Below are 22,564 nucleotides of genomic sequence, written 5' to 3'. Positions count from 1 at the left end.
CTAAAAAAAAAAAAAAAAATATATATATATATATATATATATATATATATATGTACATACACACACACACATATATATATATCCCAGCACATTCATTATCAAATAAAACACTGGGTAGTAACGTTTTATCAAACATTTAAGAACAATTGTTTTCTGATAATACTCTCACATCTTCCCCAGGTACCATTTCCTCTTTATTTCTTTTGGTCAAACTTTCTTTAAAGAATTGTTTATTCTCACTGCTTCAATTTCTCTCACCTTCTACTTAAGTTTCAACCCGTGCCAATCTGGCTTCTGCCCATCAGTCCATCTAAATCATCAATGACCTCCATGTCACTAAATCCAATAGAAAATTTTCAGTACTCATCTTCCTTGACACCATATTTCAATTGCCATGTTTTATTATATTTTCATTGGCTGAGGTTTGACTGCTTTTGTGCTTTTAGAAGTACAAAAGATACTTATTAATCTTGTCAAATCATTCTAAAGATACAAATATTCGTTGATGAATATGTCAACTCAATCACCTTAACAAAAGTTTCATTTAACAAAAAACTTGCCATTAAAACTAAATTTAATATATATTTAAAAAATGCCAAAAATAGAATTTGAATTGTCTATTTTAAATATAAGAGAAAAAGCCAGATTCCCCAAATTTTGACAAACTATAGTAATACTGAACAATTACCTTTAGAAAATCCCAATTTTTGGGTAACCGTTCTTGCAATTTTAGATGTTGTTGCATCACTATAAAGATAGACTTCATCCACACTGTGCCAGTCCACGTGGTTTCGACTTAACTTGAAACTATGAATAGCTGTTGCAAAAAAAGGAAGAATGAATTTGAAGGTCTCCAAAACAAATTTCATTTGTGAAAAATTATAATACTCAGATTTCTGAATCAATATTATATAACAACTTAGATATGTAACTCAGTTCAATAAAATACTATTTCATTTAAAAAATTATGGATATTGTGAAGTAATGAATAGGGACTTGATTTGATTATAACTCTTCTACAGAGCATGGCAACTTGTTAAAATGACATGAGGTAACAATCTTAAGTGATCATAACTGTAACCTCTAATATGTAGTTAACATGTATTTTGAGGATTAAAGAACTGCCTTCCCAGGTAACGTGACTGATTGTTCCTAAGGTCTAAGAAATATATACTATTTTGAAAGTCCTTCCATTTCTTCAGCTGGTTTTACTGAAAATATTGAAAGATCCACAAAAAATTTTACTCAGTGTAAGACAAATGAGGACTCTGAGGAAAAAAATTTACCTTTAAACCGGGATGAGAATCATCTATTGCAAAATAAGGTATTTTTTAAATGGATAGTAATACCACCGGGTATTGCTCAACATAGCAGAAATTCAAAGTTGAAATATGTTTTAATAATAAAAATTAAGGAAATGTTTTTGTGCTATGATGCTCAAATCAGTATGGTTTTACATTTCTGTAACTGAGGTATGCCTGGTGAAAATGAGGTCTTAAAAAAAAAAAATCCAAACTATATTCCTCAGTAATTTCTAAGTTCTGTGAGGTATAAAGACTGTCTTGATCATTTTTCCTAGCACCAAAAAGAATGTCCCAGCACAGTGCCTGGCACATACCATAAATTCAGTAATGTTTGTGGAAGCAATGAATTGAAAAAATTGACTTAATATATCCATCTATTCATACTTTGATAATTCTTACATTCTGAAGGTCTTGAGCTTTTTCATTATAATTCTGAGTTATAGGTAGGAAATATATCCATCCTCAGAAAACCAGCCACCTTCAAATCACTGTGTCTGATTTATTTTTTAAAATCCTTTTGAGATAAAATACTATCCCCCATTTTATGTATAATGACACAGAGGTATACTGAGTGACTTGCCAGAAAGCTAGTTACTTGGCAGAATCTAACTCTTCTGATTTGAAGATAGATCGACAATAAATTCAAGCTAAATATAAACAGATAAAGTCCTGGTCAATATCTAAGATCTTAAAACCTTTTTTTGTTTTGTTTTGGTTTTTTTTTAGAGACAAGGTCTCATTCTGTCACCCAAACTGGAGCGCAGTGGTGGGATCATAGCTCACTGCAGCCTTGAATTCCTGGGCTCAAGAGATTCTCCATCTCAGTCTCCCAAATAGCTGGGACTACAACTTTACCACTGCACCTGGCTAAGTTCTTTCTTTCCTTTTTTTAAGAGACAAGGTCTCACTATGTTGCCCAGGCTGGACTTGAACTACCAGGCTAAAATGATCCTCTTGCATTGACCTCCCAAAGTGTGGGATTACAGGTGTGAGCCACTATCCCACCCTTATAAGACATTTTTATGAAAATTGATTCCCTACTAGAATACAAAGTACATTATGAGAAGATATACTTCTTAGTTATATTACCAATGAAATTTCAAAAATTTATGAAAAGCCAATTTATATTTTACTTCCCTGACAGGACAAATTACTAACATTGTACAGAAAGTCAAGATTCAACTAATATAAGAAACATAAAAAATATCTTCAGTTCCAAAGAAAATAATGTACCAAGTCAGCTTTCCAAATAAAATAACATTTTATAAATTAAAAGAAAAATCTTTTGCAAGGGCTTAACACTTATTTGCTTTTCTAATTCCATATCTGATCCAAGTCACTACTTTAAGTTTTTTAATCGAATGTTTCTATATTTTAATTAAAATAGTTTTGAGCAACATATGCTTCAAACATTGAAACTATGAGACCAAGTTATTTAGAGAACAGTGTTAAGTTGGCAAAATTTTGTTCCTTCTTAAATCATCCACATACTGTCTTAAATTAAAACATCCTGATACTGGCTAACTCCTGTTACTGGACTATACACACAGTACGCAAATGTCTATACACAGCAAATGTCTATATACAACAAAATAGCACTAAGCAAACTAGTACAATGAACACATTTCTTAAAACTAGTGATTTCTATGCTTTAAACACAACTGGGTGCTACAGGCCAGGAATATAACTACAGGGAGAAATGAAACTACAATTACTGTACCTTGGGAACGCTTTCGTTTAAGACCTGCCGCATCTGTACTCTCCTTATATCCTCTCCATTTGAACAGAGAAGGGAGGGAGAAGGGAGGGAGGTGGTAGACAACTAAGAAAGCAAAAACACTGAGCTTCAAAGTAAATTTTAAATGAGGTTTGCCATTTTGCCTTTTTGTTTTAGTATTCGCTTTAAAAAATGAGTTGTATTTGATAAACATTATTCTAAATGCTTTATATAATTTCTATTGAGCATCAGTAAAGTAAAATATTCATTTAATGTTTATCAAATAGACACTACTTTTATTTTACTGAAAGAAAAAAGGCAAATGATATATATTCATGTATTAGTTAAAGACAACTATGTGATTATCATATTTAATGTCTGTGCACAGATAGAATAAAAAAACAGAACACAGTATTTTGAATACTAATAATACTAATAAACTCCATCTTTATAATACTAAAGTTATTTACTCTTACCAAATGTGTGACTCTGCTATAGCTAACAGTTAATGTACAAATTGAGAATGCAATAAATAACATTTTAAATATCGAATGCAACTTTCCTGAGACAATTCCACAGTAGACATTCCATTAGATGTTTCCTATCACTGAAGTACAAAAATAAAAATAAATTAACAAAATGTTCATTTCACAACTCTGTTCAAGTTGTCAAAAGACTTTAAAAAATAAAATCTTTACAAAAAATAATTTTTTGGAGAGATGTATTAAGGATACAATAATAAAAAAAAATCATTAGTAAAAATGTATGCTGTAACATCTTGTAAACATGAAACAGAATAAAGAGTAAAGTCCAGGTACAGACTTGATATTTGGCAAAACAGTAGATAATCCCAAAGTCAAAAGTTTTCCTGTCTAAATTTGCTCATTATATATCAATTTCTTGCATTGGTGGTATAGTGGTGAGCACAGTTGCCTTCCAATTTCTTTATATTTAAAGTAAACAATTATTTTTATTTTTTTTAAATTTATTTTTTGAGTTGGAGTCTCACTCTTTCGCCCAGGCTGGAGTGCAGTGGCACACTCATGGCCATTGCAGCCTCAACCTGCTGGGCTCAGGTGATCCTTCTGCCTCAGCCCTCCAAGTCACTGGAACCACAGACATGTGCCACCATGCCCAACTAATTTTTTTATTTATTGTAGAGATGAGGTCTCTTCAAGTTGCCCAGGCTGGTCTCAAACCTCTGGACTTAGGCAATTCTCTCACTTCTGCCTCCCAAAGTGTTGGGTTTATAGGTGTAAGCCACTGTACTCAGCTAGCAATTATTTTTAAAAGTCCACTTGAATGTGAACGTTACAAATCAGTTTATTTCAATTCAGTGAATTACAGAAGCTTTATGATTTAGTTCAAATATATGTTCTAATACATTCAATTTTCATCCCTACTCCCTTCTTCATTAATGTGACACTCAAAGGTTAAATACTGCTCAAACTAAAAAAGACTTAATTCTTGTTTTATAGCACTAGAAATATAGCAAACCTGTCGTATATGCAAAGATTTGTGAAATAACAGAGAAATGCTTACAACGCAATGAATAATTATAGCTATATGTAATTAGATGGCTATAAAAACTACGGACTAGAACTAAAAGCTAGGTTGTTACATCCGGATGATGAAAACATTTCATTGTCATAGAGAAGTGGAAAATGACAATTGAAGCAACTTTCTTCACTGAAAATGTTTCTTCTTTCATGTGCCTTCTGGTCTGTTACTGAGGAGCAATGAACCACTTAGACCAAGAAATAAGTTTTAAACAATAAAAATCATTAGGAAAAAGTTGCTGACATGTCAAAGTGGATCAAACTGATATAAACTTGAGACTTTAATACTTGAAACAAAAACTAGATTTTGTAAATCTAGTAATAAAACTTACAACATGAACAAATTCCACATATACTAAAAGAGAACTCAGTGGACCTTTTGATTACATTTTTAAATTATGCACACACTTTCAGGAAACTAAAGATACATAAATGAACTCTTTCTTTTCTAAAATAGTATAATTTAAGGATTTAAAAAAGACACATACCCAAATATGAAAAAAAAGAAAAAAATAACGTTTTTACCCTCAAAGCAGAGAATGATATTTAAAACAATTTCACAAAATTACATAACGTGGTTCTTTACTTTCTTCTCAAATTTAATTCTTATTTTCATTTGAAAGTCATGTGATTTATTTAATACACATCCCATAGCATAGGGAGTTTAATTTTTTTCAATCCAAAGCAAGAATTAGGGCTACAACTGTAAGTACAATAGAGGAAAAAAGTATTTACTATCAATCCAAACAGGGATTCACTGTTAAAGAAAATTCAAGTGAAAGAACTATTTAATTTTTTCTTTTTTTAAAAAAATAAAGTTTTAAAAATTCTTATATGATATCAGCAAAAGTATGCATAAACCCACAACTACAAATGCTAACATTTAACAAAAACATTCTTTTATTTGTTAAAGTCTTACGTAGCAATGAAAATTTTAAAATACTAAAAACATTTCTAATACATTTCTTTACTAATTCACCTCCTAAAGAAATTTTCTTTATTATATAGTTCTAAAAGTAAGAGAGTGACATACTTATCCCTAGAACAGAAAAACTCCCTAACCTTTCCCTTTATGGAAGCTGGTAACCTGAAAAACTCCAGCTCCACGCAAGCAGCCTTGCACATCTCAAGTCTGCCAACTATCATGAGAAAACTCCTGGCAATCTTTCTTGGACCTCAGAGAGATTAAGTTAGATCAATTTATACAAATTAAATAATAACTAAAAGCTTAAAAAAAAAGGTGGAATCCTCTTAGTCACCAAACAGAAAAGAAAAGGTTAGAAAGGTTGGCAATCGGTGGCTCAGACTGTAACACCATGCTTTGGAAGGCCGAGGTGAGTGGACTGCCTGAACCCGTGGGTTCGAGACCCGCCTGGGCAACTTGGTGAGACCTCGTCTCTACAATAAATCAAAAATTAGCCGGGCATGGTAGCGCACGCCTGTAGTTCCAGCTACTTGGAAGGCTGAGGTGGAAGGATCGCTGGAACCCAGCAGGTTGACCCTGGGGTGGCCATGAGTATGCCACGACACTCCAGCCTGGGTGACAGAGTGAGACTCCAACTCAAAAAAAAAAAAAAAAAAAAAAAAAAGAAAGATTGGCAATCCTCCCGACCACCCCATCTTTATCTGACTTTTGAGATGCTATGTTTACAGTATGGGCAATCTTTATTCAGCAACAGTGATAGGAATACATTCTTTCCCACCGTAAATCCTTACAGAGCCATCAACACCTGTGCTGTAGCACCAACTAGCTTGAATACTAAAAATTCCATTCTTTTATTTTTCAACCTATCTATGACTTTATACTGATATGATAGATAGCGTGACTCTATTTATAGACAGCATATAGTCAGGTTTTGCATTCTTATCAAATCTGTCAATCACTACCTTTAACTGGAATGTTATTTCGCTTATATTAAAAAATATACCTGTGGTTACTGATATATTTAGGTGAATTTAGGTCTACTATTTTTCCACTTATTTTTCTCTTTTTCCCATCTGTTTTATTTCTCCGTTCCTCCTTTTCTGGTTCCTTCTGTGTCAACTAAATATTTTTTAGAATTTCATTTTAATTCCTCTACTGGCCTATTTAAAACAAAACAAAACACTTTACTTTGGAATAATTTTATATGTAGTGCCTATATACACAATGGAATATTACGCAGCCATAAAGAACAAAATCATGAACTTCGCAGCAACCTGGATGGAATTAGAGTTTATAATACTGAGTGATCTCTCACAGAAACAAAGAGCTGAGTATCACATGTTCTCACTCATAAGTGGACCTTGAACAACTACTGTAATATTATAAGAAAAGGATTAACTGGGCTCGTTGGCTCAGCCTATAATCCCACGCTTTGGGAGGCTGAGGTGAGTGGATTGCCTGAGCCCGCGGGTTTGAGACCCACTTGGGCAACTTGGCGAGATCTCATCTCTACAATAAATTTAAAAAATTAGCCAGGCGTGGTAGCGCGCGCCTGTAGTTCCAGCTACTTGGAAGGCTAAGGCGGAAGGATCGCCACTGCACTCCAGTCTGGGCGACAGAGTGAAACTCCAACTCAAAAAAAAAAAAAGAAAGAAGGAAAAGGATTGACAGTAGTGGGAAACTGCAGGGTAGGGAGGAAGGGAAGGTAGGATTGACAGTAGTCGATATCTGCCTGGGATGGGGGGGGCACACCTCAATCAACAAGGGTACCTGCACAATGAATATTTGTATACCTCACCCTTAATTGTACTCCACACTTTTAAAATAAAAAAGGGGAAAATAAAATATAAATAAAATTATGCTTTTGAAGAATCCTGCCCAGTTATTTTGTAGATTGGCCCCCAACGCGAGTTTGGTTGATGTCTTCTCACTACTGAACTGAGCTTATGCATTTGTTGGCCAGAATGCTGAGCAGTCTTTCTCATTCAGTTCAATCTTTTTTATTGATTACTACATGTGCTTGGATAAACAAATTGTAGAATGTACAAAACACTAATGTAGTACTAGATTTAAGTATTTACTAAATTACTTATTTCAAGGCCTGATTTTACTTGTATGACTCATCCCAAGTCAAACAATAGGCCTTTATTTGTTAAATTGCTAGATAGACATCTCCTGACCCAAGAAGTAGAATAAAAAGATAATTTTCATTTTAACTCTCAGAACTAAATTTAAAGTATCTAATTTTTTGGATTTTTGTGGGTTACCTTTATTTGTATGCTAAAGAGAGTTACACGGTATACTAAATTTTCATCAATACAAGTAAATACTTATTTTAAGACTAGTAGGAAAATATCAAATACAGTTGGCACATTATATTTGCAGATTCAACCAGTGACAGATAAAAAAATATACAGAAAAAAATTCAAGTCAGTAAAAATAATCTAAATAAAAAATACAGTGTATAACTATTTACACAGCATAGTATTAGGTATTATAAGTAAACTAGAGATGATTCAAAGTATATGGGGGGAATGAATGTAGGTTATATGCAAACGTTATGCTACTTTATATAAGGGACGTGAACATTCTCAGATTTTGGTATCTGTGAGAAGTCCTGGAATCAATCCCCCACAAATACCAAAAGACAACTAGAACATCTTATCTGTGGCAACAGCTACTCCAACCAAACAGAAAAGGTCAGAAGAGAAAGGACTTATTTTAACATCCTTGACGGCAAGAAATGTTTAATTTCTTGGAAATTCTCTAGAGTCCCTAAGCATCACATTTTTAGTTGCTTTCAGTTATTACCTGTAACTTCACTACACTGTGATCACGTGCTTTCTTTATGCCAAATGTCTTTTTAGAATATGTAACATTCATGTCATGTCTCCTACAAGGTTACCTTGTACTTCTTCGTAATTGGTCTCATCTGTTGGCTTTAGACTCTCATAGTTGAAAACTCCTTGGGGGAAGAAACTCTATTTCTTTCACAGAAGAACCTAGCACAAACTGCATCTACACATGGAAGCATTAAAAACCTCCTGACACTGATAAAGCCTCCCGATAAAGCCAAGGCTTTATCACCCATACATGAGAAAATTTAGGTGGAAAATATATATTCCGTTCTCAAACTAATGAAGTATAAAATTTCAGAAGCTTAGAGGTAAGGGCAAAATAATAAAAAGATTATAATATTTCTTAGTCTTTGTAGATATAAGTTTGAGGTATTTTCCCAACAGTGGTGGCTTTTTGGACAGCAAGTCCTAATAATTGGCTATTATTTTCAAATGTCGTACACAATTTCCCATAAATTTCAAAGTCAAGTGTCTCAACTTAACATAGAAATGTATGCTTAATAATGAACAAATAAAATGACCGAAAATTATGACAACAGTATATATACTTATCTTTGTTAATAACAAAACATGCTAAATCTTTACTTTTATGCCACAATACATTTTTTTAAAAAACAAGTTTTCTTCATCTAATGAATCTCAAAAAAATCATTGTTGAAAGATTACAATGCTGAAGTGTTTTTTGACAGTTTAACAAATTTTCGTTATTACCAATTAAAATTTTACCATTCAATGTATACCCTTAAAGATAATAAACAGTTACCATAATATCCTGGAAACTGATACCTCAGAATACACACATATACATATTCAAAGACATTCTAAAAAATCTCACACAAATAACCCATGTTCTTATATCAGTCTTATTTAAATTTGAACACTTTCAGAGAAGATGAAATATCCTGTTACATTTAACATTTATACAGGGAGTACAGGTAAAAAGGACACAAGAAATTCTAATTTGTATTGTAATACAAACAAGATTGCCAATGGGTAGAATTTAGAGATGCAACAGAGCTGACGATTAACCTCCACAGGATGAATTAGTTAAATGGAAAAAAAATGTGTTGAACACAGTATGGGACAGGGGAACAATCTACTTATATTTTTCATGTTCATCCTTTTTTTCTCCAAAGTCTGGATGTTTTTCCTGCATTAACAGTAAGAAATTTGGTGGCTAAACTGGGTTTGCTAGGGTGAATTGTCATTTTTGAGACAAAGACTCAAAGAGAGCTAATAGGTGAAATCGAGAACTCAGACAATAAAATTATTTTATGATAAAAAGTCTGTCCTTCAAATACTATGAATTAGACTTTTAAGATTATTCTGGCAATAGTGACAAGAGGTTGTAAAATATTTTGGTCACTAACATAAGACTACAGATATATAAAATTTGCTATTTTTGCTCTAGTCAGAACAAAGTATTGGTTATATGGCAACCTGTAGGAATATAGCTACAGCTCTTACACTGAACTGCTTTTTATGTACTAATATGTAAGAATCTGGCTTAAATCTGACACTGAAATAAGAACATATTTGACTTTACAGATTAGGAAAATAATATATTTAGAATTCCTAGAGTATGGTGTCTGCCACATAAAAGAAAACAATTATTATATAAATTTGTAGCCTTAATCGCCAATTTATTTGGAAGTCACAAGTTTCCTTACTTATGTAGACTTTTAACCAACTATATACAAAAGATGTTTTAATTTGATATAAGCTAAACTACATGGTTTCCTCACCTGTGACAAATGAGTATATATGTATGTTTAGAGAGGTCAGAGAGAGCAAAGACTGGAAGAGAGGAAAAAACGTATGATGCTACTAAAATAAAAAGAAGGAAAAAAAACTCTAGCCAATTTAAAGCTTATTGTTTTTGCCATTAATTATGTCACATATAAACAATTACTTCCAGCCACGTAATTCATTTTTTTTCACGTTGCAGTCTGTGAATTACCTAAGCAATATTCAGTTTTTCTGCTTTAGAGAAGTTTCATAATAAGAAAAAAATACCTTTATTCATATTTTAATCTACTACATTCAGTAGGGCTTACCAAAAAACCTCCCAAATAAAAGCAAGCATGGATGAAGAAACGTTTTTAGGAAAAAAACTTAGAGAAATTTACAAATTCTAATCTACCTGTACAGTTATACTCACCAGAATAGTTGATCCCACTGCCTGCAGTAAATGGAACAATAGAAGTATTTTTAACTTTACCATATATTTTGAAGTTCACTCAAGATTTAGATGCATAATGAAAACATGGCATTCTTGGCTATTATATAGTATTTTTAACTATTACAAACACATCCAAAAGCTGAATAAAGAAAATGTAAGGAGTAGGTTGTTTTAAATTAAAAACTGATATGGTTATCAATAGGGAGATGCTAAGAGCTACATAAAGGTAATTAAAGTAATAGTAACAAAACTGCTCTTTAGAGATAACAACTAAGAATTCTGGGGTAAATTCATTTTTCTTTGATAGCTAAAAAACTACCAAAAAGGACTAATTCATGATAACAATTTGTACATTTATGTAAAATATAATAGTGTCATGCCATTGAACGTATGTATTAAGACAGAAATTGAGATAGTTCAGAAATTTACAGCAGTTTTATAATCCAGAATTAATAATCAAATGTTTTAAAAAATCAAATTTCTATAAATTTGAACTCTCCTGAATTATTACATCACATGTATAAACTACTCTATCAACAATGTACTTGGTTTATAGAATTTATTAAATTTATCAATTGATCTTACCATCTTTTCCATCTATGGGTTTTGACACTTCAATATCAAAATTTTCCTGCATCTGCTGACCCTTAAAACGACTGAGATGTTCTTGTTCAATTAAATTACTTTCTTCTTCTTCTAGAGGCTGCCAAGTACCATCAATAAACCACTGTCCACGCATTACTGGTATTTTATCAGCCTCTGAAAAGAGAAATCACAGATTTATACATTGTAGGATTTAACCTCCCAAAAAGAGACATAGTAGCTACAATCTTATAACTTTGCTACTGCTGTCACCAAAACAGACTTTCATGACCCAATACACTCATCTAGTTTTAAAATCCAGATTTCAACCAAGAGTATATGATTTTCCACAGCATATAATTTTACACCTATTAAATATTACACCTAAAAATTACTTTAGCACTAGAAAGATAGATTAACAGCTATTTATAGAATTGAAACCCCGAGTAACCAAAGTTAGTAGGCTAAGGGGTTAAGACAAGTTTTATGCAGGGCTTGGAGATGATTCCAATGTCTCAGAAAATAGTGATATAAAATCCCAGAAACAGTGCTTAGAAATTGTGTGTGGTAGTAGTGCGTTACCCTTCCAGAGTTATGGGCTCCAAGTCAGAACACAGAAAAAAAGGCAACTGCTAATTACAGTAAATACTTCACCTATTAAAAAAGAAACCAAGAAATATTTTCTTGACTACCTTAACATTTCCTTGATTAAACACTGTTTCTAGAAACCTAAAGCTTTTAGTTATTATTTATTTAAAATAAACCATAACTGTCAGCTAAGCTATGTTGAATCCTTAACAATTTTTTTAAAACAATACAAAAATGAATCAAATGAAAACAACAAAATCCTAAAAGTAAAAAGCAAAATGAAACAAATGAACCTAATTATGTAGATTGCTGGCACTTTAACCACATAAATAATTTTTTTTTTTTTTTTTGAGTTGGAGTCTCACTCTGTCGCCCAGACTGGAGTGCAGTGGCCGCTCCCGGCAACCGCAACCTCGCCTGCTGGGCTCCGGGGATCCTTCCGCCTCAGCCTTCCGAGTAGCTGGAATTACAGGCATGCGCTACCACGCCCGGCTGATTTTTTGATTTATTGTAGAGATGAGGTCTCGCTGCCCAGGCGGGTCTCGAACCCACGGGCTCAGGCAATCCACTCACCTCAGCCTCCCAAAGGCGCGGGATTACAGGCTGAGCCACCGAGCCCGGCTTACCACATAAATTATTTAAGACAGTCATTTGTATATTCCTATGGGGAAAAAAAGCATAAACATATCTAAAACCTTTTGCAATAACCATGCAGTAGTAATACTGACATTATTAATTCCAAATTGTAGGTTAATATGAACATAATAATTTGTTAATATCATTAGATACCTAGATTTAAGCATGAGTCAAAAGAGATACAAATATAAAAATCAAAGAAATAAAACCCTTGTATTCATAGATTTCAATGAGAAAGGTCAGCATGAACAAACGTAGTTTTCTTTCTAAAATGTCCTAGCAGTAGCTGGGCTTGGTGGCTCAGCCTGTAATCCCGTGCCTTGGGAGGCTGAAGTGAGTGGATTGCCTGAGCCCGCGGGTTCGAGACCTGCCCGGACAACTTGGCAAGACCTCATCTCTACTATAAATCAAAAAATTAGCCGGGTATGGTGGTGTGCTCCTGTAGTTCCAACTATTGGAAGGCTGAGGCTGAAGGATCGCCAGAGCCCAGCAGGTTGAGGCTGCAATGGCCGGGAGCGGCCACTGCACTCCAGTCTGGGCAACACAGTGAGACTCCGACTCAAAAAAATAAAATAAAATAAAAAGAAATAAAATGTCCTCGTAGTAAAAGCCTAGAAACAAAGACAAACCCAGTATAAGTGAGCATTCCTAATATTAAACAAAGCCTGTGAGCTCCTATTATCACTTCCCACCCAAAGAAACCAAGAGTCCTTGAAGAAGTGGCTGTCTCCAGGTTTGGGACAGGAAATGCACAGCATGATCTGAACATCTTGGCACACCAGATTTGTGCTGTGACAGAGGAAACATTTCCTGTTATGTGTTTCTACTGTTTCTTGCATTCTCCTGTATTCTGCTCTAGCGATTCTGGTATATTTAGGTGTTTGCACTGTTATTTTGTGCACAGATACTAAGAAATAGAACTTCATTGTGAGTTTTGGCTTTAAACACCATAAGTGTACTTGGCCATGTTTAATGGTTTTTGCCTGGATTCCACTTTGTCTATCAGGATAGCAACCCCTGACTTTATATTATTTCCCTTTGCCTATAATATCTTTGTACATTCCCTTATTTTTTTTTTTTGAGTTGGAGTCTCACTCTGTCACCCAGACTGGAGTGCAGTGGCCGCTCCTGGCCACTGCAGCCTCGACCTGCTGGGCTCCGGCGATCCTCCCGCCTCAGCCTTCCAAGTCGCCAGAATTACAGGCGCGCGCTACCACGCCTGGCTGATGTTTGATTTATTGTAGAGATGAGATCTCACTGCCCAGGCAGGTCTCGAACCCACGGGCTCAGGCAGTCCACTCACCTCAGCCTCCCAAAGGCGCGGGATTACAGGCTGAGCCACCGAGCCCGGCTACATTCCCTTATTGTTAACCTTTTGAATCATTTTCAGGTATGTCTCTTATATAAGGTATAGAATTGGTCTTTGCTTCATGAAGCCACCTGAAAATCTTTTTAAGTCCATTTATGTTTATTGATATGATTGTAAGTCTGAGCTTAACTTTGTGTTCTTTTATAACTACCATGTCTATTATTCATACTTATTCTTTTTTCCTTTTGTGTGGGATTTCTGGTATTTTTGTACTTTCATTTGGTACTTAGAAAAATTTGCCTATTTTTGGTGTTTGTGTGTGGTTTAGAGTAACCTAAGTTTCCTTTTGGTTTACTTAACCTTTTACTATCTGGTCTGTCCATTTATATGATATCCTGTGACTCCTACTTATTACCTATATTATAGAGAATTATTCATTTTTCTCTTTTCCTCTTCACCCACTTATTTTTAGTGCTATCTTTGTCACAACATATAAAAATTACACTAATGTTCCCACCACTGCTTTAAGTCTTGAATCTACATTTAAATATATTCAATTCTCATCAAGTATTTCCTCAATTCTTGCATGTTGAAACTGTTGGGTACCTGAAAGACAGGCTGGCCAGCTTGCACTTTATTTCTTTGAGTTTTTAAACATGCTGCTTTACTGTAGCCTTCCTTTGAATATTGTCCTTAGGGAATCTAATGTAAGCCTACTTCTCTTTTATTAATAATGTAATCTTTTTACCCCATCAGGATGCCCAGAGAAACAGGCTGTCTTTAAAATCTAACAGTTTAGCCGGGCTCGGTGGCTCAGCCTGTAATCCCGCGCCTTTGGGAGGCTGAGGTGAGTGGATTGCCTGAGCCCACGGGTTTGAGACTCGCCTGGGCAACTTGGCGAGACCTCATCTCTACAATAAATAAAAAAAAAACTAGCCAGGCATGGCAGTGCGCACCTGTAGTTCCAGCTACTTGGAAGGCTGAGGCGGAAGGATCACCGGAGCCCAGCAGGTCGAGGCTGCGGTGGCCAGGAGCGGCCACTGCACTCCAGTCTGGGCGACAGAGTGAAACTCCAAATCAAATAATAAAATAAAATAAAATAAAATCTAACAGTTTTACTAGGTTATAACTCAGAGTAGTTCTGGACTGAATTGTCCAAGGTGGGGCTTTTTAATACGAAGCTTTCAATTTTCTATTATTTCTGTGAAAAGTTTCCTTGGATTATGATTTAGTTAGTGCTGTTCTAGTGATTCATTTTTCTTCTTCAGAGACTCTAATTATAAGTATGTTGAGTATTCTTTTACCTGAATAGGATTTAAGCTACTTCCTACATTCTCTTGGTTGTTTTCCTTCCGTTTATGGGTGGCTCTTATTAGATTTTTACTTTACTCCTGTGGGTATCTTGTAATTAATGTATAGTAGTTCCCCCTTATCCATGGGGGATACATTCCAAGACTCCCCAGTGAATGTCAGAAACTACAAATAGTACCAAACCCTATATATGTTTTTTATACATACATACGATGATAAAGTTTACTTTATAAATTAGGCACAATAAGAGATTAACAGTAAAATACAAAAATTATAACCAAATCTTACACTTTGGGGTCATTATTAAGTAAAAAAAGGGTTACTTGAACGTAAGCACGGTGAGGTGATTTGAGAGCCGAGACAGCTACTAAGTGACTAACGGCTTGGTGGCGTATAGAGTGTAGATATCCTGACAGAGATTATCTCCATCCTGGCCAGGGCAGAGCAGGATGGTGGGAGATTTCATCAAACTAATCAGAATGGCCTGCAATTAAAAACTTATGAATTGCTCATTTCTGGAATTTTCCATTTAATATTTTTGAACTGCTGTTGACTATAACTGAAACTGTAGAAAGAGAAAACATGGATAAGGAGGGATTTACCGCAATCTTTGTTTCTGAGGTGGCTTTGCCTTTTTCTTTAATTTCTTTCCTGAGTTCAATCAAATCTTGTTGAATTTTTTCCTTTTTTTTTTTGTCACTAAGTTTGTATTTCTTCCCCTCCTTTTTTTTTTTTTTTAAAAAAAACTATGTCTACAAATTTTATTGAGAATATTTTATTTGGTTGGAGCACTGAGATATATAGTTTTCCTTTGTCTTATGTCTTGTTTTCCTCTCCTTTCCATCAGCTAAAATGTTCTCATTCAAACTTCTGCATTCCCCTTGAAGTAGCTTTGTATAGCATTAGACTTGTTTCTACTTCCGGGCATTTTGTGAATAGAGTTCTTAGTTGTGAGCATTCACTCCTGCAGGCTAGTAAAGAGGAGCTTCTCTAATGGGCCGTGGGAAGATGAGTTGCCATGCCTTGTTTCTCCTTTATTTCTCAGGGACCCCCTATTTTCTCCTTACTTCCTTCTTCCCCCTCACTGCCACATTTCCAAGGGGTGCACCTGTTCTCTTCTCCTCTTGTGGGAGCAATGCTAGGCCAATGCTGCTACTTCTGGTCCCTCCCTTTCACACATTTTCCTGTAGTTGGTGCTATCAATTACCAAGTCCTAGGCCTGTGTTTGCATTTTGCAATTATTGTAGAGGACTTTTTTTCTGAGAGTGGTTTTGCCTGTGCTTTATTTTAACCTCAGATACCCTTAACTTACTGTTTCCTTCCAAACCATCTTTTATAGAGTTGCCAGAGAGTTTCTAAAATACTCAAATTCTTTTATGACTCCCCACTACTTTCCAGATAAACTCTGAGCTTCTTAGAATGGTTTCTAAGTTCCTCATGATGTTTTTTTCTTCAACTCACTCTTTCACATACCTGATGCTACTTTTGGTATATATTCATCTACCTAACATATGGTTATCTACATCATGAACCAGGCACCAGAGCAGGCTCTGAGACATGGAACACAATGTGAATGGCCCCTGTGCTTTCCATGTCAACAAGGCAGTCCCCAGGATGTGTTGAGCATATGCTGCTACTTCTATCTGGGATGCTCTTACCCATTTTATTCACTTGACTAACTTTTACACGCATCTCCTCAGAAAGTCTTTTGTCACCTTCCCTTCTCTATGATTCCACTGAATTAAATCTGTGCATATCCGTGAGTGTTACTCTTAACTGTATTTTGTTTAGTCTTCCTCACTTCTACGGGATCCTTACACACAGGCACTATGCTCTCTTATATCTTGAGAAATTAAAATAACCATAATAAACCATGATTTCAATAAATTGAAATGTTAAATGTTGCTGAACAAGGCACATCTCATTCAGCATGCCCCACTGCTCCAAACTGGGGCTTCCTTAGTTTTGGTGATGCTTGCGATCTGTTTAGTTGGTTATGCTGCAGTGGTCACTCAGCCATTAGCAATCTATTTTCTGATAATTATCTTTCATTCAGAAGAAAGAGGTTATTTTCTAAGGATAAAATAATGGGATATTTTGGGGCAAACTTTTCATTGAAGAATGACAGAGACAAATACACAAATTATAAGCAAGCAGCCCAATGGCTTTTTATAAATGTAACACACCCAGACTAAGAGAGCACTCCAGAAGTGCGCCCTTGCCTCTCCCTTCCAAGTGTAATCCCCATTTCCTTGCTAAGTAAATATAACCCTAACCTCTAGAACCAGAGATGAGTTCTGCTTTTTAAAAATTCATATAATAGAATTACAACACAGTATATACTCTTTTATTTGGCTCGATATTATATTTGTTAGTCAGTTACAAACATGAGATTATTTGAATGGTTAAAGTACTTCCCAGGTGTTAGCAGGTGAGCATCAGATATCCATAAGCTATATTCTTTGTCTAGCTACTTCTTCCATTAAAATAATTCTATGGCACGTCCCTGTAGTTCCAGCTACTTGGAAGGCCAAGGTGGAAGGATCACCTGAGCCCAGAAGGTTGAGGCTATGGTGGCCGTGAGCATGCCACTGCACTCCAGTCTAGGCGACAGAGTGAGACTCTGACTCCAAAAAAAAAAAATAATAATAATAATAATAAATAATGTAGACACCAGTCAATAAATCCCTAATTATATGCTGGAATAGATATTAAAGTATCAAGTCAGGAATAGATCTCCATAAAGACCAATTTCTAATTCCGGGAAATCACCCTAAATGGTACTTCCATCATATATAGAACCCTTTTTTTTGAGTTGGAGGGTCATTCCATTGCCCAGGCTGGAGTGCAGTGGCACACTCACAGCCACCCCAGTGTCGACCTGCTGGACTCTAGCAATTCTTCCGCCTCAGCCTTCCAAGCAGCCAGAACTACAGGCATGCACTACCATGCCCAGTCAATTTTTTTATTTTTTTATTGTAGAGACAAGGTCTTGCCAAGTTGCCCCAGCTGGTCTTGAGCCCGCAGGCTCAGGCAATCCACTCGCCTTGGCCTTGCAAAGTGCTGGGATTACAGACTGAGCCACCGAGCCTGGCCTATAGAACCTTCTTTTATGGATTACATTGTCCTTGTCTCTCCCAACAAGGACATTTCCTCTACGTTGGCTCAGAACACCCCCGCCAGATTGCCCCGTGTCTGAAAATTCTCCCATCCCAGCTTGGGCTCTGATATCCCACACTCAACCGTCATCCTTCGTGGCCACTGTCCTCCCCCACTTGGCCTCCTGCATCCCATGGCAGGCTGCTCCCCATGGGAAACCTCTTCACCTGGACTTGGCCCTGACATTCCACAACAGGGTGCTCCTGCCAACCAGGCTGAGGAGAAGGAAAAAAGAAAAAGTCTAATGTAGGGTTCTCACCCAGAAATTGTGGTCTCTGAGGGTCTTTGGTAGGGTTTGAAGACATTTTTGACTATTACAACTGGGGATGGGGGTGGTGCCGCTGGCATCAAGTTGGCAGCTGCCAGGGATGCTGCTAAGCATCCCCTGGCACCTAGGAGAGCTCCTATTTCCTTTACTTCACTTCCCCCAACAAAGAACTACCAGGCCTAAATGTCAACAATGCTGATGCAGAGAAACTCTGGGCTAGCTCTAAAATCTAGAACATGGGTGTCTTTTTAGGAGGCAACTATATTTCTAGAATGTATTTTATAGAAACTCTTGCTGTAATGTCCAGAGACAGTATTAAGATGTTTACTCCGGCACTGTATAATAGAAAACAAAGGAATAACAACAAGGGCCAGGCTCGGAGGCTCAGCCTATAATCCCAGCTCTTTGGGAGGCTGAGGCAAGTGGATTGCCTTAGCCTGAGGGTTCGAGACCAGCCTGGGCAACCTGGCAAGAAAAAAACAAAAACAAAGCATGACCTCAATTTCTAACTACAAAGAATTTGAATAAATACATGTTGATTGGCACATAGCAGGTATTAAAAATATGTATTAAATAAGTAACATATTAATAAAATAGATAAGACATCCATAGTGGAATAACATTCAGAAGAAGTAGGTCTACATTTACTAACATAGTGTCTAGAGCAAAAATTTAAATTTAAATTATAGCACTATGTGCATATACGTGTATATAATATGCATAAATAGTGGAATTCTGTTTTTGTACAATATATACATTGGTGAATGTACTGAAAAGAAGTGGAAGAATGTACACTAAACGTTATTAACAGATATCTATGGGTGATGAAAAGAGAAAAAACTTTCAGTTTCTGTATTATAAATTTCTAAGTTTGGCCGGGCTCGGTTGCTCAGCATGTAATCCCAGCACTTTGGGAGGCCGAGGCGAGTGGATTGCCTGAGTCTGCGGGGTTCGAGACCCACCCGGGCAACTTGGTGAGACCTCGTCTCTGCAATAAATAAATAAAAAATTAGTTGGGCGTGGTAGCACGCGCCTGTAGTTTTGGCTACTTGGAAGGTCAAGACTGTGGTGGCCGGGAGTGTGCCACTGCATTCCAGTCTGGGCGACAGAGTGAGACTCCAACTAAAAAACAAACAAACAAAAAAAAACATAGTCAAACAGAATTTTTTTTTTTTTTTTGAGTTAGAGTCTCAATCCATCACCCAGGCTGGAATGTAGTAGCACACTCACGGCCACCTCAGCATCAACCCGCTGGGCTCCAGAGATCCTTCCACCTCAGTCTTCCAAGTAGCCGGAACTACAGGGGCATGCTACCGCGCAAGGCTAAGTTTTTATTTATTGCAGAGACGAGGTCTCGCCAAGTTGCCTGGGCTGGTCTTGAACCCGTCGGCTCAGGCAATCCACTTGGCTCGGCCTTCCAAAGTCCTGGGATTTCAGGCTGAGCCACCAAGCCTGGCCATGTTTGACATTTTTACAAAACAGAGGTATTAGTTTTAAATTCAAGAAAAAAAAAATTACTTATTTTGGAAGAATTGCTAGATGACTACCCTACCATTCTCCCCTATTTCTTCAACAGGCTACCACCTTCAACCGTTAAAAGACTATCTCTAATCTCCTTCTAATCTCCTGTGTTAAGTAGGTTTGGTCATGTGACTGAGTTTGGGCAAGAGAAAACAGCAGAAATTATTGGATGGTGCAGCTTTTGCATTGCTTCCCCCTCTAGCTTTTTTGCCACCTTCCTGTCTTTAGCTCCTAAAGCTCTTTTGGACCAAGTCACTTACAAAGGATAGTTATTCCTTCTGGAAATAACAGGAGGAAGGCATGTTCCCGATTACAGTGGTGTTGTCACATAGTCCTGGACTCTAGACATCCATACTTCTTTTATGTCGAGAGAAACAGACCCATTTATGTTTATGCCACTGTTATTTTGGTTTTCCAATTATGTGTAGCAGAATCTAATGCTATCTAATATACACCTGTATGTATATAGTTTTCAAATGTCACCTCACTAGCCGGGCTCGGTGGCTCAGTCTGTAATCCCGCCTTTGGGAGGCTGAGGTGAGTGGATTGCCTGAGCCCGCGGGTTCGAGACCCGCCTGGGCAGCGAGACCTCATCTCTACAATAAATCAAAAAATCAGCCGGGCATAGTAGTGCAAGCCTGTAATTCTGGCTACTTGGAAGCCTGAGGCGGAAGGATCGCCGGAGCCCAGCAGGTCGAGGTTGCGGTGGCCGGAAGCGGCCACTGCACTCCAGTCTGGGCAACAGAGTGAGACTCCAACTCAAAAAAAAAAAATGTCACCTCACTTTGTAGCTACAGAATGGGAAGATCTGGATACATCTGCTACACAATGAACTATGTAGAAAGAAACCAGAGAAAACATTTTTTACAAGATTAATGGATGTAAAGAATATGTTGGGACTAAATTAACAGAGTATTACCTTTATATTTTAACAATACTCATTAAAGTTAATATAAAGACGAGCACTTATCCCTGACAATTGCCTATCAGAAAATAACTAAGTCATTATCCTAATTATGACCATTAGACAAAAACCTGATTAAAGAATGGCCTTTATTGGAATCAAGAGAAGGACACGGGTTCATTCTGACTAGAACATTCTTCCAAGGTTCATTTTCCATATGAACATTTCACTTATACAAATGCGTGAGTGGATCTCTTATGTGTAAATAGGGAAAAGTTTGCAATAAAGATATTTATGTATAAAATGCTATATTAAACCAGGAGGCAGAGGGAGCTACTATGCATAAGATTTCTAAAGGTCTGTTTCTGAGAATAATGTATATTCATATTATACTTTGCAATATAGATATACAGAGGAAGTCTTAAGGACCTTTTCCCTCTAGCTTAGCCTCTACAGTTTTACTTACTTAGGGTCCAAGGCATGTCTATAATTTACTGCTGTAGAAACTTACAGGAAGTCTGACCACACTTGACTTAAAGAGAAAGGAAGTCTCAGAAGACAGGAATGATGGAATATTGGAATTCAAGGGAAGAAGAAATTAGCAAGGATTATAAATAAGAAAAGTAAACAACACAAGAAAAGGGGAAGGAGAAATGAGAGACAAGAAGGATAGGAAGGAAAATTAAGGAAAATGCAGTTGTTCATTCTTAAGGTTTGTTGTAAACTTAATATCTGGAAACCCTAAATATATTTCTCATAGCATTAATGCTAAAAATGGTGGCTAAGGTCCTAGATCAGTCCTGTGTAAACTATCGAATACCAGTAGTAGTAATGAACTATTTCCACCAAACTATCCTTTATAATGTTTTCTTACAGAAAATTGTATTCTAAGTTTTAGTTTAGGCCACCAAGCATATATTTCTTCATTAAAGCAGAAAATATATCCCATCAACATCTGCATTTTTTAACAGTAGTTGGGACTGGGTAGGCATTTGTGATAATGACTCTCCCTTCTTCCTTGTAGTTATGCACAGCAGAGGTATCAGTGTACTTGCTGAATTAGAAAGCTAAAAGGTAGCTGATTCCCTTGGGACCTGTGTACTATAGACTCTGACTTTTCTGTATATGTCACGCAAAAGCTGTTAAGCATCACTAAGAAGAGACTAGGTGTCTTGGGATTTTGGTAATTATCTTTAAACTTGATTACCAAAAAATTAGACTCAGCCAAACTAAGAATTTTTCATTTCAATGCTTGATATGTAATACATATTGAGTTAAAATTCATTTTATAGAAATACTAAGTTTCAGTTATTCAGATACAATTTCTTTGCTTGACACACTCATTAAAATTAATCTAAGATAGTAAGGCCTCATTTACTGAAATGCAGTATTATAGAAAATTAAGACGTCCCAAAAGGTAACTGTCCAACCCTTAAAACACAGAAAACTTTCTAAAGTACTGAACAGTTCCCTTAGTAAGTGGAATAGGCTAAATATAATTGCACAATTTCGAGTCAGCACCTTAATTTATTGTGAAAGGGAGCTTTGTTGTGGAAGCTACATACACGGTGGCAGGAGCCCAGGATTAAATGGGTTTTGACCACAGAAGATATATGAAACACTGCCTGAGTCTCTACTGTCAGCTTTGTCTTCTGGTAATCTGCACCACTCTCAGGTGAGTATAAGAAGTTACATAGGCCAGTTTAGCATGAATTAAAGTTAATTGCTAAGTAAAATTAAT

The 22,564-nt window shown here is 36.2% G+C and overlaps 1 protein-coding gene across 2 annotated transcripts in view; it reads right to left on the bottom strand.

Annotated features, from left to right (window-relative positions):
• DDHD1 (DDHD domain containing 1) overlaps window positions 1-22,564 on the bottom strand; it is an 87,460-nt gene that overhangs the window by 48,992 nt on the left and 15,904 nt on the right. The window contains exons 2-4 of one of the 2 annotated variants that reach the window (XM_008062232.2): window positions 11,131-11,304; window positions 10,525-10,545; window positions 689-817 (exon numbers count right to left, since the gene is read on the bottom strand). In XM_008062232.2, coding sequence (XP_008060423.1) covers window positions 689-817; window positions 10,525-10,545; window positions 11,131-11,304 — 324 coding nt within the window. The remainder of the gene's footprint in view (window positions 1-688; window positions 818-10,524; window positions 10,546-11,130; window positions 11,305-22,564) is intronic. The other variant, XM_008062233.2, reaches the window with a different exon arrangement.

This window comes from Carlito syrichta, unplaced genomic scaffold (genome assembly GCF_000164805.1).
Source record: "Carlito syrichta isolate Samal-C Ts95f unplaced genomic scaffold, Tarsius_syrichta-2.0.1 Scaffold305679, whole genome shotgun sequence".
Taxonomy (NCBI): domain Eukaryota; kingdom Metazoa; phylum Chordata; class Mammalia; order Primates; family Tarsiidae; genus Carlito; species Carlito syrichta.
Note: the sequence above shows the minus strand (reverse complement) of the source record. Positions and strands in the feature narration are given on the sequence as shown.